Below are 18,490 nucleotides of genomic sequence, written 5' to 3'. Positions count from 1 at the left end.
AGTTTGAGGCGCGGAGCTGAGGTCTAATCAGGGTCAGGAAAACTTCTCCACTCCTTCCTCTCCTCCTCTCCTTTTACATTTCATCCTAATCAGTGTCACAGAGGCAGAAAAGAATAATTCACCCGCTCACGCTGATTAAACAGACTCCTGCACAACACAACTGGAACACTTCAGCTCTAATTTTCTGCAGACACCACAGCCCGGAAGGGAGCCCCGGTTATACAGCAGAACACGGGGCAGAGCAGGGCCACATGGGCCTCTCTCATTAATACAACTCTAACTGCTTCAGATTATTGCTCAGAAAGTCACCTGGATTACCAAGCCGTGCGCTGATGGAGAGAAAAGGCGCAGTGAGCAGACTCACATAAACAGAGAGCTGACTGGGTTGCGTAAATCCAGCCATACAGCCAAATATACCAATTATAACCACACAAACACGTCCCTCATACACTTTAAATTGAGAGCTAACTCACTTCCACGCGCACGCAGAAACACACAGGCAGCGCGCGCCCCCAGCAGTGATTTACACTCTCCAAATTCATTTTAATGCGGTCGGTATTACCCGCGAAGCGCCGGGAATATGTTTTATTATTCGGGTGCCTCTGGTGGTGCAGCAGCAACCCTCCCCAAGGGGCTGCGCGTGCGCGTGTGGATTTCTGTGTGTGTGTGTGTGTAACAGAGAGAGCTGCTGGTTTTTATGGGTCCCACAACAGACGGAGGAACACACAGGGAGAGAAAGAATCAATTTAACGCGCGGAGGATTCCGGTGTGATTGCGCAATCTCACCGGGAACCGCAGAAAGATACGAGAGAGATTGGATGAGAATTAGAAAAAGAGAGAAAGGGAAATTGGAGAAGGGAAATAGAGAGAAAAGAGAAGGAGGGGGGGGGGGCTCGGTAGTTCCCAGTCCCCCCCACCTCCTCCTCTTCCTCCTCTTCTTCCTCTCTTCAACGAAAGGAAAAGGGGCGAACGAATGCCAGGCACGGAACCTCCTCATTGGTCAGTCTGAGGTCAGCTGGTCCCTGCCTCCCCCTCATCCCCGCTTCTCACCCTATCCCACCATCTACACACACACACACACACACACACACACACACACACACACACACACACACACACACACACAAACACACACACACACACACACACACACACACACACACACACACACACACACACACACACACACACACACACACACACACACGTACTAAATCTCTCTCTGCCTTGTTCACCCCTCCTCTCAGTCTCTCTCTCCTCTTCTCTCTCTCTGTGTCCCACACTGGCACTCAGCCACCCAGTTACCTCCCCTCTCCTCACCCTCCTCACCCCCTCCTCCCAATCTGCGATAAACTAAGTGATAGCAGCAGCCCGTCGGACTGTCGGCTATAAAACACAACAAATCATAAAGTGCAGGCAGGGGAAGGCAGAGGAAGGAGGACGGGAGGGAGAACCGTTAGCCGTTAGCAGTTAGCCTCCTTCTACTCCTCCTCCTTCTTCAGCGCGTGAACCTTGTTGTGTTTGTTTCGTGCCCTCCTGTCCTCCCCTCTCCTCTTTTCTCCTCTCTTTTCTTCTCATCCTTCCTCTTCACTTTCTTCCGATGAGTTCCTATTTTGTCAACTCCTCTTTCCCGGTGACAATACCGGGGACGGGAGGCGGTGGGCAGGCGACAGCGGAGTCGTTCCTGGGTCAGATTCCGCTTTACTCCTCGGGATATGCAGCCGACCACCCGCTCAGGCACTATCCGGCGGCAGCCGTTACCGCCGCCGCTGCCGTGGCGTACGGCGCAAGCGGCGGTGTGCACCAGGAGAAAGCTTACGCGTCCTCCTATTACCAGCAGGCTGCAAACGGAGCTTACGGCGGGCACCGGGCGACAGCGGGGGTCGGTGTCGGGGGCGCAGGCGGAGCAGGCACCTGCGACTATGCCACGGCAGCAGCGGCAGCGGCGGCCGCAGCGGCAGCTACGAGCTTCTACCGAGACAAGGAGCACCCCTGCAGCCTGGAGGAGCACCAGCTCGCCCTGGCACAGGACGGCATGCACCGTAAAGCCGAGTGCGCGGGGCTGAGCGGTAAAGGGCTGTTCGGTGAAACGATGGATGACAAGCAGGGAGCGTCGGCGCCCATCTACCCGTGGATGCAGCGGATGAACTCGTGTAACGGTGAGTGTCTTCCTCTCTTTCTGCATATTTTATGATCCCGTCATAAAACTGACGTTTGTTTCCTCTGCTGTCTTCCCTCTCTCCTCTTCCTGCTCCTCCTCTCCCACGAGCTGCTTTATGATCCCGTTTGTTGGCCTGTCAGTCAGTCATGTGCTCAGTTCTTTATTGTCCGTCATAAACCGGGTTTGTTTGGGTTGTAGCTCCTGTTACTGTAGTGACCTGCTGACCGGAGCAGCTACCGAGCGGGGGAGAAAGCTGAGAGGAAGAGGCTGTCAGGGAGTGTTGTGGGTGAAAACAGGGAGCAGATAGAGAGACAGATAGGCAGAGAGGAAACTTAAAGCATGCTGCTTCTACAAACACTTCATCTATTTCACTGTCCCTGGGTTATGCTCGTGTTTTCCGTTTTTTAAACTTTGGGTTTCTCTTCCTTTGCTCGGGTTGGGGAGGAGGAGCACAGAGGGTAGAGCATGAAAATAAAACTGAAACAATTCAATGCCTTTTATTTATTTCCTTTTTACTGCACTTCTAACAAAGCTGATAAGGGAAGAGTGGAGTAACAGCCCCAGCTCCTGTTATCTTACATGGAGGCTGCTCTGTTAACCTTGCAACCGCAGACACACTGAGCGCTGTTTATTCATAACCGAGCAGATTAGATATTAGACTCATAAACAGGCCTGAGGACACGGCCACGCGCGTGCTCAAAGTGAGTCGTGCAGGGTCAGCAAGTGCTGATTTATCCAAACATTATTTAAACTTTTTTAATGAAAACAGAGTATAAGAGGATTGTCGTGAGCCGTATTAAACCCGGGTGTCAATGTGCACTGTCCGGTTTGGTCAGTGACTAATGTTGGATGATACAGAGCTGCTGCTGTACGAAGCCCTGCAGGACACTCAGACTTATGACAGATGAGGTGGAAACAGGCTCAGCCGCAGAAAAGAAAGAATAAAACCTTGAAATGACAGGCTGAGGATGTAAATGGCAGCTGGAGAGAGAACAGAGTGGCACACAAACTCCCGAGAGCTTCTCCATAATCCAGTTTATCTGACTCTTTATTTATGGATATGTGAGCTTTAGATATGAGCGGGCTCGCTCTCTGAGCCTCTCATGGATCGATACAGAAACTGAAGCTGCTGAACTGACAACAGGGCGATTTGTTTACCACCGGGGGCCAAAATCTGTTAGAGAGGGTTATCCAGCTCAGCAGACTGATCCTCAGAGAGGGGAAACCCACTGAAAAATAACCTTTAGCTGTTATTATTATTATTTTATCCTTATTATTATGATCATTATTGATGAAAAATGGTATTCGCTAAAGTAAAAGTCGAAGTTGTAATTCCCTGAAGTCTAATAAATTCATTTGTTGTTTGTCAGAGTTTTGGTTAAGTGCCGCATCAAATCAGATTCTTAATTCCATTTTTCTCTACAGATGAAATAAAGTCTCAGTTTTTCTGAAGGGAACACTTAACGGTTGTAAAGCTGCAGAGATCTGAGAAACTCTGGGAGCGAATTGTGACTTTTCAAATGGACCGGAAAGAACAAATTAGAACTTTTGTGAATCATGACTTCTCAGCAGGAAAAATACAAGAAGATTTGAGCAGGAGTTATGTTTCCAGACAGAAAAGAAAAGTCTTCAGGTGAATCTCTTGTATTAAAATATTTGTTCTCTCTTTTCTTCTCTCAGGGACCTTCGGTAGTCCCGGGAGGCGCGGGCGTCAGACGTACACGCGCTATCAGACCCTCGAGCTGGAGAAAGAGTTCCACTTCAACCGATACCTCACGCGGCGGAGAAGGATCGAGATCGCGCACGCGCTCTGCCTCACGGAGCGGCAGATCAAGATCTGGTTCCAGAACCGGAGGATGAAGTGGAAGAAGGAGAACAAGCTGATCAACTCCTCTTCCTCATCCTCCTCTTCCTCCACGGTGAACGGAACAGAGGAAGAGGAGAAACGGACGGAGTGAAAGAGGAGAAATAAACTGATGAGACAAAGAAAAAGAGGAAGCTGGAGGAAGGAAGAAATGACTTGCTGGTTGATCCCTCTCCCTCTCAATCTTAGAGTTGAAGTCCGGACGACTGTTTGGTGTAAAAACTCTTGGAAAGTAAGAAAAAGGCAGCAGGAGAGAAAGAGTCCTATGTTTTATTTAAATTTTTTTGTACCGGAGCAGGGCTGAAATATTTAGGACAGAAGGAAAAGGAGGAAAATAATTTTTTATCCTTCTTATATCGCCAACTACCTATCGACTGAAATGTTATCTCTGTTGTTTTAAAATTGGTAATAAGCGCTAAGATGCTCTCAAGGGAGGACTGTGCGACTGAGGAAAGAGAAAAATAAAATTAAGAAATGCAAATAAGAGAAAAGGAGCAAAAAGAGGATAAGTCCATTTCAGGGACGAACTATGTCGTCCGAAATGTTTTAGGATATCAGTTAAGTGAGACACATTTTCTTGTTGCATTCCAAAAGAAAACTACCTAACTTCGTATTCTACCTACTTCTTATTTTGTAAAATGTACTTTTGTCTGCTGGCACTTGTTTTGTTCTGAAGCTTTTGGACTCTTCCTCGGGTTTTTCCCCCTCCTGAATATATATATTTTTTAATTTTCTGAACGTTTTGTGTGTATTATACCTTTAATTAGCCTAACGTGCAAACACGTTCTCACACACAGACTGTGAGAGGAAAAGGCTATCTGAGAAGTGTATGTAGGCCTGTGTCATATGTTGTTCATATTTAAACTGTATAGGAAAAAAACACACCTTGTACGGTGAAGATAATGTAAATTTGGGTGGGTGGGTGGATGGGGTTGGGGTAATTTAAGCTGTCCAGCTGTTTTACTTTTTCAGTATGGGGGTAGGGGGTGTAGATGGGGTGTTAACCTACTGATGTTATTCTCCAAACTACCTAAAACGTTCAGGAAAGTGTATATTTTATGGATTTTTACATTGTTTGTTTATGTTAGTGTTTTTGTCACGTAATTACGTAAACTACCTGAAAAAAACGTTCAATAAAATGTCAAGAAATTATCGTAGTGAGGCTGTTCTTTGATTTATTGATCAGTTTAAGATTTACGATCAGTTGTAGTTTAATAATATCATTTAGCAGGTCTAAATTTATGCCTTGCAGACCGCGAGGCCGCTTACAGGTAAACACATCTTGTGGGTAGAAGCGCACGTGATGTTTTAGGGGGAAGTGACAAGGGGCGCGAGCTGCTGCTGATGGCGGGCTGAACTAATTAATGACCAGAGCGAGGGGGGAGAGAGAAAGTTGACCTGTCCTCAAGCTGGCCAGCCAAACACGTCACACGTATACACACACACTTCACCCAGACAAAGTGGACAATGTCCTCGTGACCCTTTGAACTCTGCGTGTCCTCTGAGTGACCGGCGCGCGGGGTCCTTGAGCTCTCACGGGATCTCAGTGATGTATCCGCGTGAACGCATGGACGCTTTCATCTCCAACAACTCACAAAAAAACTAGGAGTAATTCCGGGACGTCAAAATGTGTGCAACATAACAAAGAAAACTAAAAGAAAAAAGTTTTAGATTTAAAATAAATTAGACTGTTGCTTGTTTTATATTACAGATAGATTTAAGGCTTTTTCATCCTCTTTCTCAAATGATAAAATTGGTCTGTATAAAATTTTAAGATGAAACACCAAATTCTGCACAGAGGTTTTAAATTATCTTCGCCAAAAATAAATCCTTTCCCTGGAGCTGGTGCTACAACAAAAAACTCACGTTTTTGCAGTTAAATCTAAAGTGACTGTGCTTTCAGCCAAATTAGGATATTTTTAAACCTCCTCATCAATCTGCATCTTTGCTCCAAATGTCTCCTGGGATAAAATGAAACATTCACTCACATTCTACTCATATTTTAGATAAGAGCTGTAAAACTGTTCAACTTTTGCCAGATCATTTTCAGATCTTAAGGATCTAAAGTTTGGAGGATTGACTGTTGGTACTTCTTAAACCCCTGCAGCTTTATTAGACACCTATAAATGTAGTCATTTGAAATGTGTCTGCACTATCTTACCGTTTATGAAGAGTGTGTATGTAGATTCTTCTATAACTGTCAACAGAGCACGAGCATGATGACCACAGTCAGTTATATATGTATAGACAAAAAGTTGTTACATGAGAACCAAACTTTCAGAAGCAGCTATTTGAGCATTTATTTATTACATTTATTTCTATGTGATAAAATGACAGTAATGCTTTTTCAGTGCACAAACATGCTCCCAGTTGAAGCTGATATTAAAGTGTGTACCTAAAGGAGACACTCTGTGTTGGTTTTCCAGACAGAAGCGAGGCCGTGTGGGAGTATTCAGTTTGGAATCAGCTCGGCAGCATTTTGGCTTCTCAGATAATAATTAGCACTGTGAGAAATTAGAAAAATTAGAATATATTCAACTTTTTGTGGTTGGAGATCCAGTCAGGGTGCATTATTATTGTTATTATAAATATTACACGGTGTAACACAGCAAATAGAGTTTGTCTTGGCTTTGAATCATCTCTACAGAAGATCTAAAACCAAAACATAGCTCTAGCTTGTCATGTAGTGGTCATGTATTTGTCATAGACTCTGGTCATGACTGTAAAGAAGCTGTGCACAGCAGCAGATGTTTCATGTGTAACACAGAGAGGATTTTCCACCCTGACCCACGGGCTCATTTACACAGAGCTATAGTTTGTCTCAGCTACATGAGCACTCAAACTTTTGTTCTTGCAAGGTTTAAGTTTTCAGGATTTTCTGATTTTACTCTCTGAGATGATTCAGAGGAAATCTCCCAAACAGAATCAGTGTGCCTCACCGAATGAGGATTGAAGCAGCCTACGGATAACTTTTGATTGTGTTCATGGTTAAAAGTACATGTCTGCAGTTTGTATGAATGGCTTTATTTCTAAATGTCAGAGTGAGACTACAGCTGCGGCTGCTATAGCCCTTATGGTGTAAGGTCAGCTTATGTTAAGAGTTGGCAAAAATAGGATTCAGAGTGTCCTGTAAGTAAAGTTAAAAGTCACTTTTCACTTTTTAATGTTCATCATTAGAAATTTGTATTTCACACAAAAACCAGGTAGATCATGGCTGTGGTTTTCACTCAGATGAGCCTGTGGTTTGAGCTTGGACTACAGACTCTTTCACATGGTAAAAATATTCAGTGTGATGGTGAAAATCTAAATATAACGAAGGGAGTGTATTCAGAGGTCTGTGCCAACTGGGTCGCTGCCTCCTCCGCATCGTTTCTGCAGCCTGCGGGCCATTACTGAGACACTTTGGCCTCTGCGAATATTCAGAGCCAGAGCTGATTTAGTGTTGATATCAAAAGTGTGTGTAAGATCATAAACCTGATCTCTGTGTGCTACGTTCAGCCTGTTTCTGTTGTTTTAACCCGCCTGGATCCTCATCTTATTCAAGATCATTTCCACTGCAACTGCTGGTTTGTGTTGTCGACTCAGTGTGAGAGCAGCTGAGTGTCTGAAATGTGGCCTGACAGTACACACACACACACACACACACACATACACACACATTCCCAACAGAGTACATTCATTTGTATCATTTCACACACACAAATCTGGAACTCTTCATCTGTCCCAAGTTTGAGCCTGTGTGTATGAACATGAGTGTGTCAGAGCGAGAATGAAACATGCACAGTGAGGCCTACTATGACACACACATACACACACATGCACGCACACACACAAACAGTCAGTCACACTCTCTGAGGCACTCCGGCTGAAATGCATCCCGACTCGGGAATCAACAAATCATAAATCAGCAGATTTCCATCCAGTGTGGACGTCACAGATCAGGTTTAACATTCCTCCTCTGCAGCTGGAGGGGAGGCTGCAAAGAGGAGAGGGAGAGGAGGGGGAGAAAGAAAGAGGGAAGGAAAGAAAGAAAGAAAGAAAGAAAGCAGTAGGTCAAGTCTCACTGTCTTTATAACCACTGTTGAAGTTTTTTTTCTTATGTTAGTCTTCATGTGTTTGTGTGGTCAAAGTCAGAGTGAGGGGTTTGCTCTTTCTAGGCTAGAAGAAGAAAACACTGAATATGAATATTTCTGTTTAGTCTTCATGCTGGTGAGGTTGAACCATGCTGCAGGGGAGCTGAGTGGAAAAACAAGAGAGATGATAGCCCAGAAAAAAGTATATTTGTCAATACATTATTGCATCTATGTCAGTATTTAAGTTGGAACATTGAGGGAAATGTTAGTTATTGGGTTAAATTTAATATAAAAGCAGAGAAGTTACATTTTTTCGTGTTTTAATGTTGCTCATGAGGACAGTTCACGTGTCATGATTTCGTAACTGCATGTGGTCATAACTGCGCCATAAGTATGCGTAATGACGCAGGGATGTGCCATTAATAGAGCAGTACTGGTTTGGATCCTGTTTTCTTTTTGATGTACTTCCTATAATTTTTATTAATGTTGTTGCTGCTGCTGCTGATAATAATAATAATAAAAAAATAATAATAATAATTATTATTATTATTATTATTATTATTATTATTATTATTATTATTATTTTTATTATTTATTTATTTATTTATATTTTTTTATATTTAGGTTTTTTTTTTTTGGGGGGGGGGGGGGGGGGGGATAGATAGTTGATGTAAATCCTCAGCTATGAGCTAAAGGTCCAGAGCAGTATCACCTATTCCTGTTATTCTATTTTTTTATTTTTTTATTTTCTGAGGGGCTGATATTCTTTATTTACGGGTTGTTTGTTTTGGTTTATGGTCACTGGTTTCTAATTTCCAGCCCCAGCAAAGGTCAATGAGCAGGCCTGACTGATGAGAGGCACAAACACTCACAGGTTGAGGGAGAATATTTTATGACTGTTCTCAGACTTTTTTTCGGTCTCTACTTTCTGTCTACTTCTCCTTCTGTTTTTTAATCAGTGCAATAAATTATGTCTGCAGTAGGTGGCGCTCTGAGCTCACCCCCGGCACCTCCAGCAGCAGAATAAACGGGTGAGGGAGCGAGGGGGGGAGAGGGGGAGGAGAAAAGCAGAAAGAGAGAGAGCTTCCCCCGCCCACCCCTTCATCATTAGAAACCTCAGAGCATGAATTACCTCTCCAAAGTCATCGGCGAGAATTTACGACTGGTCAACAAAAGCACGTGACCGCCCCCCTCCTTCTCTGTGTGTCTCTCTCTCTCCTCCCTCACCTCACCCCTCACCTCCCCCATCACACACACACTTACACACCCCTCAATCCAACACACACACCACCCCACCCCCATATTTGGACGGCGCATACATAGCTAAAAACGAAGTACAGTGCAACGCCATAATTCACTAATACATCATAAATCGTTGAAAGTACCAGCGTTATAACGACCAAGAGAAATCTAACAAATCAAGCGCCCCTTAGTCCTCAGCTGTGAGCTGCAACTCTCTAAAACAACCTAAATGAGCTCTTACTTTGTAAACTCGTTCTCGGGGCGCTACCCAAATGGCCCCGACTATCAACTGCTAAATTATGGAGCCAGCAGCGGCGCAATGAACGGCGGGACGTACAGGGACTCTTCCTCCGCCACCATGCACCATGCGACGGGCTCTTACGGCTACAGCTACAATGGCATGGACCTGACCGTCACCAACCGGGGAGGGGGGAGCGGTGGCGCCGTCAACACCGGAGGACACTTCGGGGGCGGCTCGGTCGTTGGGGACTCCCTGGGTTTCGGCTCCTCAGCGTCGGAGAGGAGCTACAGACAGCCGTCCAGCTGCTCTCTTGCTTCTGCAGCAGACGCCCTCCTGTCATCCGGCGGTGGAGACACCAAGCTGGGCGGACAGAGCTCTTCTCCCCGCTCCGAGCAACCAGGAAGCGCTAATCTCAGCTCCCCAAACCTGTCCTCTGCTTCCTCCTCCGGCGGCGGCGGCGGTGGTGGCGGTGGTGGCTCGGCGCGGCGCTTCACGGAGCTGGAAGACGCGTCTCCAGAGACAGAGGAGCTGCAGCACAACCGGGACACCGGGCACGGCAGCAACCCGCCAACCAGGAGCGGGCACCCGCAGTCCGGGCAGAAGCAGGAGGGCTGCCCGGCAGGAGCAGCTGCGGGCAGCACGACGGGCAGCGAGGCTACACCTCAGATTTTCCCCTGGATGAGAAAGCTGCACATTAACCATGGTACATGCTGCTCTAGTGTTTACTGCTTATTATTTGTTTCAAACAGGGAGATAATATTAGTGCTGAGTCCCGTATGTTTGGACACATGGGGAAGGTGACAGTGTAGTGCTCTGTGCCTCTTTATTTATTTGTACACACACTTTAAAATCGCTGCTGCCTTGATTTGAGTTTAGTAAACTGCTGACACGCATGAGCCGAGGTTTCTTGTTGTTGTCCGCACCCCACCGAGCATTTTCCACTGCGTCAGTTTAATATTTTCATGTGGCTGTCAGGATTCAGTCAGCATTGTGTTTTAACCCCTACAATTCAAGTTATCCGTGCTCGTTTGTGTCTTATCTCCACTGAGACAGAATTATGCAGATATGTCATTATTATTTTTTAACTGATAACAAAGACAGCTGCCCAGCTGAGGTTAGCGTGTTGTGACAGAGCACCAGGCTGCAATTCGTTCTACATTTCCCTCCTGCAGCAAGGGACGCAGAGTTGGTTGTCCCCCTCTGTCCCTCTCCCCCTTTTTTATTTTAGCAAATTCCACAAAAGCGTCATAAATCTGTCAGGGGAGAAGCAAGCCGGGCAGGAAAGCCCAACAGGCTGAGGAGCGCAGACAGAGCCGGTGGGAAAAGAAAAAAAAAAGAGGAGGCCAGGAAGGCTTTGGAGGCTGTTGCTCCTTTGAAAAGTGAAGCTTTATTACGTGTGGGAACTTTATTAGAGAGGTGAGGCAGAGGACGGGGCAATAAAACCCTGAAGGGAGCTGGAGGGAATGAAAAGGGGGGGATTGAGAGGGTAACGGTGAAGAGGGGAGGTTAAAAAAGAAAACAGTAATGTGACAAATAAAAGCAAATCTTTTAGCGAGGGCTGTGGAGTGGAAATAAAATGTGTCGAGAAAGCGAGCTGTCAGAATCAGGGACTGAATTATTGTTGCGCCTTTACGCACGTTGGATCTGGTGACAATACTGGTGAAAATAGTATTCTGTTTGTGTGAGGTGGCAGTGAGAGGCTTGACTCAATAATATTAACACCTGTAGAGTCAACACTGTGGAATACAGTGCAGTTAGAGTGCATAAAAATACAGCCACTGCCAATGCTCAACGTGCGTCAGAGAGCTGTTCATCCAACAGTACATGTAGGGCATTGGTGGTGGATTTGATAGTGAGCTGAAATAAGTGTGCTGTGTTTTTTTCCACCAACTGAGTGTGTTTTCTAAATAATCAGCCGTTACTATGCAGCTAGACACCCCCACCCCTAACAGCCTTTTGTCCGCTCCAAACCCTCAGATATGACGGGCCCGGACGGAAAACGGGCGCGGACGGCATACACTCGCTATCAGACCCTCGAGCTGGAGAAGGAGTTCCACTTCAACCGGTACCTCACGAGGCGACGGCGGATCGAGATTGCGCACGCGCTCTGCCTCACGGAGCGGCAGATCAAGATCTGGTTCCAGAACCGGAGGATGAAGTGGAAGAAGGACAACAAACTGAAAAGCATGAGCCTCGCATCCGCTGGCAGCGCCTTCCAACCCTGAAAAGCTACACACACAAAAAAATATAAAATCCTCCGTCCATCTCTTTGGAAAGCACGTGCAGGCTTCCCACAAGAGAGAAAGAGACAAAAACTAAAGAAACTTGAAGAAAATATAAAAGAAGCCAGCAGAGTGGAGCTAAAGGAGACGTGGCTGAGAAACGTGTAAAACAAGCAGATTCCAACTCTAGATTTTCAAAACACTTCCTGAGTACTGTACAGCAGCGCAGCACTTTTTATTTGTCGGCATGTTGTTGGTCGTTGGTGTTTTAGGGCAACTCTAAAAAAAATAATGACTGTGGTACTTTCATGTAAAAAAGGGAAAACTTAGTGTTCCTGTTCGTTGTCGTCGTTTTTCAAAAGAAGTGTCCGGAAGAGAGGATGAATAATGCTACCTAACTACCTACATCCTACCTACTACCTGTTGTTTGATGTCTCAATATCGTTTTATATGTCACGTGCGATGTTTTGTATTTTAAAGTTAGCATGTGTGCTCTTATTGTAAGTTATTTACAGCCAATAACGCGAGTGTAGCGTATTAGTCTGAGATTCCCCTTTCACCTGTGTGTGTGTGTGTGTGTGTGTGTGTGTGTGTGTGTGTGTGTGTGTGTGTGTGTGTGTGTGTGTGTGTGTGTGTGTGTGTGTGTGTGTGTGTATAAGTGTTGTCCAAAACAGCCCATAATATCCATCCATAATGTTGTGTATAGCTCTATTATTCAAAAGTGTAACTGTATATTATTGTTATTGTAATTATTGACTCCATGTTTGAGAAAGGATGTACATAGATATATATTGACATTTTTAAATGTGACCAGTTGGCTACCTGTAGTTGCAGTTTGAGTGGGAGAGAGCGTGTGTTTGAGAGTGTGTGTGCGCATGTAAAGGAAATGGCTACCGTCCTGTGAGGCCTGTATGCTTTCTGCCAATGAGCTTTTTGTATTTGTTTGTAACTTGGAGTAAAAAAAAAAACACGACAATAAAGTTTCAAATACTCTCAAAGAACAGACAGACTCCTCGAGGACCAAATAGGCGCACAAATGGCTGAACAGACGCATGTGCCAAAAGGAATATTAGACTTTAGCTTGGCGGAAAACTCAGTAAAATTCTAATCAGAATATAATGTCCAAGAAATTTTTGCTTAAAGATCTCTTTCATCCTCTGGTGCATTACTTAATATAGCTGAGAAACAGTCTGAGTGATCCAAGTCTGACTCTCCTAGAAAATTAACTTTATCGTTAACATCTATAATTCCTCTACAAATTAACTCCTGCATATGTCTGGGACACATCAGAGGCCCTCAGCTTTCAAAGCAGTTAGTTTTCAGCACAACCAAACTGTTCAAGATGGTAAAACCGAACTGCACCGTGCGTAAAGACACATAACCGTAGGCCTGTCTTAGGTTTCCCGGGCCTCTCTTTGCCACATGTGTAAATACAATCTCCTGGAGCTCCGCAGCGAGCACACCAATCACCAAACAAGCTGCATTAAACTCACACTGAACAGATGCACACAGGCCAATTTCCATCTTTGCTGCCTGAGCCTGAAAAAGACAAATTGGTCACTTTTCTCTAAACGACCTCCCTTTCCGTCCTAACGGAGGCCGCTCCCGGCCAAATTAAGTTACCTTCGCCCAGTTTCCAACTGTAAACAAGCAGCTGAACTTTTAAACTCACCGGCTGATGCTGCTGCAGATTCTCTGCTCACACACGGCTCTTTTTCTGAGCTGATAGCTGGGAAACCAGGTCCTGCTCCGAGCCTCATCTGGACACAGCCGCTATCTCCTCTCTCCCCTGTGTGTGTATGTGTGTGTGTGTTGAGATATTTTTTTTAAAGCTAACCTCCTTCTGCTTTGAGCCAAACTATAAAAAAGAAGGCAGCTTTGACATTTACATGTCAAACGGATGAGGGTTTTTATCTCCAAGTTGGATCGTAAAGATCAGGCCTGCCTCAGACTGATACCTCTCACTGGCTCTGCTCTGGTCACGTGGGGTCCATAAAGTTAGTTTTATGGTTTTGGGGAGTTGACAATGTACTATATATTTCACATTCTAGAAAGCAAGTGACGGTTTAACGGCTTCGCGGGGATCCTAAAGGGGTCAGTAAAGTAGAGACAGAGCGGGAGAGGGAGGGAGTGTGTGGGTGAGAGAGAGAGCAGGCCACTACTACCGGCCGCTGCTCCTGCTCCGGTTCACACGCTGAGCCCGGGAGCTCCGGTCTGGGCCGCTGTGGACGCTGGGAAAACCCGGTGGAGAGACTGAGCCAGGACGCACAGTAAGTAGTGTTTGAAGGTTGTCTATAAGTGGGGGCTAAGTAGAGAGGGGAGGGGTAAGGGTGGTACAGGGAGAGGGAGAGGGATCTGCGTAATTACCGTGTCACTCACGCTCTCTCTGCACTGCAGCTGTATTAACGCGTGCTGCTGCCCCGGTGGATGAGATATTTGAGATTCGATGTTGTGGCTGCTCCAAGACCTCGCGACGGAGGTGGCGTCACCGATTGAGTGAGATGTAACGTGTGTTCACGAGCCAACTTTGTGTGTAGTTTCCAATGTAAGCGCGCATAGCTTCAGAGCGTGCGTAATGATGGCGCACTGGCACACAGATGTGGCACGAATTGTCTGGAAACAAACACACAGTGGCAAACTTCCTTACATTGGTTGTGTGTGTATGTGTGTGCGTGTGAGGTTCTAGTTTCTTGAACTTTAATACGGCCTAGTTTGGGGGCTTGAGTGATGCGTTCAATGAAAGGCTGATGAAGAGGCACAGGGCAGCAGATGTTGGTTGTTTACGTGGTTTTTGAAGGTGTGGAACTGATCTGACTCAAATGTTCTCTGTCCCCCTGGATCTTGAGGGAAATACATCCCCATCAAGTTGAGAAGAGATTTCACATTTCATCCAAGGAGGCTTTTACTGCAGCTTTCTTGGCGGAAAGGAAACATTTCATATATCTGTGCGTCTGTTTTGACACTTTTACGCACGCACGTCACGTGCGTAAAAGAGCTTTAATGTGGGATTTAGAGATGGAAAAGGCCCGTGTGTGCAAACATTAACCAAGAAGTGAACAGTCAAGGACGTATACATGAACACTCACGCACCGCATGTACAAATGTGCGTCCTTGGGCACAAGAAAATCTTTGTCGCCCCCCACCCTTGCATTTTCCAAGCAGGATGGGTGTGAGTGTAAACGCGGCGGGGACACAAACATTCCCAAGGTTCGTTATCAGAGTCCTTGTATGTTATTTTACACCACCACTTTGGCCTTTTCTGTGACATTAAAAACACACACACACACATTTGCTAAAACCACGAAGATGAAACATCAACGTAATTTGTAATAGGCCTAAAATTATCCAAACCAGACCTACATTAAAAATTAAAAACATAGATTTCACCATCTTAAAAGGTTTGCGTTAAAGTTTGTGTCCTCAAACTAAGAAGACATAACAACTGAAAAAAAATGTAGTTGGTAATTATCATTTTAATTTTTCCTTTGTCAAATTTCCTTTGAGGAAAATCAAAAATGCAGAGCACGGATGTCTAGAAATAAAAATATGTGGAATATTTAAGGATTTCAACACGTGACACCAAAACACCAAAGAGCAGTCTGATTAAACAGCAATACGAACATTTGAAACAAGTCCTGGCACACAGAGCTGACGAAATAATATCACAATTAAATTAAAAAGCATTGCTAATAAGACAGCGTGCCGCCACAACTCTCCATTAGAAATCCTAATGGAGTTCTGTGAGGCAGCATTTCTACTAAACACCAATGAAACGTGATCCCAGCCCTGACAGAGCGACTCATATCTCAGATACCTGATTAAATACAGACTGAGTTAGAATGGGATTTATATACAGAAGCTTTGGTGAGGGTCTTAGGATAATTACAGTAATAAACTGTGTTTGTGTGTATAAGCAAGGAGGTATTCACGTCTCTGGAGTAAATATGAAGGAGCATGTCTGAGAATGTTTCACGAAGTTCAGCCTGTAAATTCCACAGAAATGCGATTCTTTTCTGACATTTCTTACAATACAGATCAGAAAGTTTATTTTTTAAGTTTGGGGATATTTATGATTAAAAAAATGACAGGAGGATTTTAGAGTCCAGTATCAGAGTCCATTCTCTGTCTGGTTTACCCTGATGTCTGACGCGGGGCTCGAGCTGTCAACCAGCCCAGCTACCAGTCACGCGGCACCGTCCTGTCCTCCTCGCGCACGCTTCTTTTAGCTCAGATCCATCATAGGAATTGTTTAATGTCTCGTGTCACGGCGGAAGCTCACATTTCGATGTTTATATAAAAACACATTTAAAACCGTCACTCACTACCGCGTTATCAGTGCTGCTGAGTCCTCAGTTTGTTTTTCAGAGCTTCAAAAGTCGAGCAAATTAATGACGTCAGCATAAAATTAATAGTTCTCCTTTTGTGTTAAAACCAACCGAAACATGGCGGCCAGAAGAGGCCGACTAATAGGAAGTTAATGGGGAGCTGGCTCATTTCCAAATGTGACATAGAGCACAATAAGTGAAGTATGATAAAAGGGAATAAACTTTCGTCTAGACTTCATCTATAAAGGGCTGAGGAGAAGCGTGAGCTACGACTGAAAGCTTTCAAAGAGGGAGGACTGGCCCTTAAATTAAATAGTGGTAAAATGTGAGTCTTTTTTAAAGAAGCTCAATTGTGGATTGGCTGCACTTTTTTAAAATCATCTTTATTTTATTTTTTTCAAGAATTAACAAATGCACAAATATATTTCCATGAGAATTACATCCTTTAAAAGTATATGTATTTGTCTTCCTGCTTACATTAACTAGCTGTATCTATTTCCTTCACTTAACTAAGTATTCTTCAGTGTTTAAACCAAACTAAGACTCAGCCTGTTCTTATTTACAGTGAGTACTCAACGTTTGAGAGCCTTTTTTCCTAACCACGACCGCACAGTTAATCCTCCGTCCTCTGCACAGCGCTAATAAGAGAGGAGGATTGTGCTTTTCGGAAGTCCCTCTCTGCTCTCAAACTCTCATTTATTATCATGAAGCCAGTCCGCCTCGATGCGTTTTCAGTCTGCGGATTCCTGCCGCTGCCCTCCGCCATCACAAAGATTTTTCACCAGCTTCACAAGAATGTTATTTAGACTCACGTGTGGGATACCATAAATTATTCAGACACCAGAGGAGGAGTAAAAAAGGAAGACAGTAGAAGTCTTCCTGTCTGTGAATGCCTTTGTAAATATGGGGAAGGAGGTATAAGACTTCAAATTTGACGGTTTTGGAATTCAAATCTTTGCTTCTGAAATAAAACAACTCCCAAAATAAAGTTTAGTTTACGATTTTAAAAATAATTTTGGTATAAATAAATCAGTTTTAAACTTATAAATCAAATCTTCCATTTTCAGAGGGTTAGGTTTCTGAGGATCTCTAACTTTTTTTTTCTTTTTTTCTTTTTTTAACAAATTATGATTCATTTCCTTGATTAAATTGGCCAGGAACAATTGAAACACATGAAATTCAGTTGGGACTTCAACAAAATTTCATCTGGTACGTGGTGGCAGGCAGAAACCATTTTTGTACCCGTGCGTTTTTACGCAGTTGATTTTTCCGGTTTCAGAAACCATTTATTCCGTATGAGATAACACAATGGTGTGTGTGTGTGTGTGTGTGTGTGTGTGTGTGTGTGTGTGTGTGTGTGTGTGTGTGTGGCCCACAGTCCTTGAGGAAGTTTCATTTCAGTAAACAGGAAGGCGAGAAAACTCCCCATTTCATTTTTCATCGACTTCCTCTTCTTAACGATGATACAGGAACACCCAAACCAACCCCTCAGACCTCCCAACACATGGATCCCCACACTGGGACGGGACAAGACACGCGTGACACACACATAGTTCCCTTTCTTGTGGGATAAGTAAAGAGGCTGTGACATGAGGGCGCAACAGCAGCTCTGTATGGTCTCTTTTGTTTCTGCCATGTGTGTGTGTGTGTGTGTGTGTGTGTGTGTGTGTGTGTGTGTGTGTGTGTGTGTGTGTGTGTGTGTGTGTGTGTGTGTGTGTGTGTGTGTGTGTGTGTGTGTGTGTGTGTGTTTCCCACGTATGTACACAGGGCAGTTCCTACATGTAAAGCTTGCAGCTTCATGCGCATTCTGTGTGCTCTGTGTGTGTCCTCTGAGCTTTGTGTGTCATGTGTATTGTGTGCGCGGGCTCGCAGCGCCTTTGAACCTGTCCGGGCTGTCAGGAGGGCTGATTCGGGCTTTACAGTCTCTGTGTTGCTGATGAGAGGGGTGAGTAAATAAGGCGACGGGCCCTTTTCTTTCTCACAGCACCGCAAAGGTGTGTTTGCCTGTGTGTGGGAGAGCTGCGCGCTTTGTGTAGGAGTGAGTGGGGTGTGTTTTGTTGTGTTTGGTGGGTTTATTGGAAGGGCATGAGAGAGCTGACGGGGAGAGAGGTGAGTGACCCGGGCATGGGAAGATCCTGTGTGTGTGTGTGTGTGTGTGTTTGTGCAGAAAGCACCGGAGTGGAACATGAACGCTGCTTTTCTCTGCAAAACTCTGATGGTTTGGGTGATTTCGTTAGATTTGGGCTGTTTGCTGCAAATTTAAATCCTCACAGAAGCTCATTTAGTGAAGTGGAGCTATAAAAAGTAAAGATGGTCTATATAGAAAAGCAAATTACCTGCTCCCTGTCTCCTACATCCCTCA

At 44.8% G+C, this 18,490-nt stretch overlaps 2 protein-coding genes and 1 long non-coding RNA gene across 3 annotated transcripts in view; 2 read left to right on the top strand and 1 right to left on the bottom strand.

Moving 5' to 3' along the window:
• Positions 1–18,490, bottom strand: part of LOC141808998 (uncharacterized) — a 44,812-nt gene that overhangs the window by 4,477 nt on the left and 21,845 nt on the right. The gene's annotated exons all lie outside the window — the stretch shown is intronic.
• On the top strand, positions 1,583–4,119 carry LOC141808995 (homeobox protein Hox-B6a-like). The gene is made up of 2 exons (XM_074695784.1): positions 1,583–2,159; positions 3,842–4,119. Exons 1-2 carry the CDS (start codon positions 1,601–1,603, stop codon positions 4,117–4,119), a joined length of 837 nt encoding a protein of 278 aa, XP_074551885.1. The 5' UTR covers positions 1,583–1,600.
• hoxb5a (homeobox B5a) lies at positions 9,570–11,806 on the top strand. The gene is made up of 2 exons (XM_074697021.1): positions 9,570–10,284; positions 11,559–11,806. Exons 1-2 carry the CDS (start codon positions 9,570–9,572, stop codon positions 11,804–11,806), a joined length of 963 nt encoding a protein of 320 aa, XP_074553122.1.

Source organism: Halichoeres trimaculatus, unplaced genomic scaffold (assembly GCF_033239565.1).
Source record: "Halichoeres trimaculatus isolate MK-OKI-2021-1 unplaced genomic scaffold, fHalTri1.1 fHalTri1_scaffold_20, whole genome shotgun sequence".
NCBI lineage: Eukaryota > Metazoa > Chordata > Actinopteri > Labriformes > Labridae > Halichoeres > Halichoeres trimaculatus.
This window is presented reverse-complemented; position numbering and strand designations above follow the sequence as displayed.

Coding starts and splice junctions, on each gene's coding strand:
- hoxb5a (XM_074697021.1), top strand. CDS start 9,570: ATGAGCTCTTACTTTGTAAACTCGTTCTCGGGGCGCTACCCAAATGGC. Junction 10,285..11,558: donor AAAGCTGCACATTAACCATG/GTACATGCTGCT, acceptor CCAAACCCTCAG/ATATGACGGGCCCGGACGGA.
- LOC141808995 (XM_074695784.1), top strand. CDS start 1,601: ATGAGTTCCTATTTTGTCAACTCCTCTTTCCCGGTGACAATACCGGGG. Junction 2,160..3,841: donor GCGGATGAACTCGTGTAACG/GTGAGTGTCTTC, acceptor TTCTTCTCTCAG/GGACCTTCGGTAGTCCCGGG.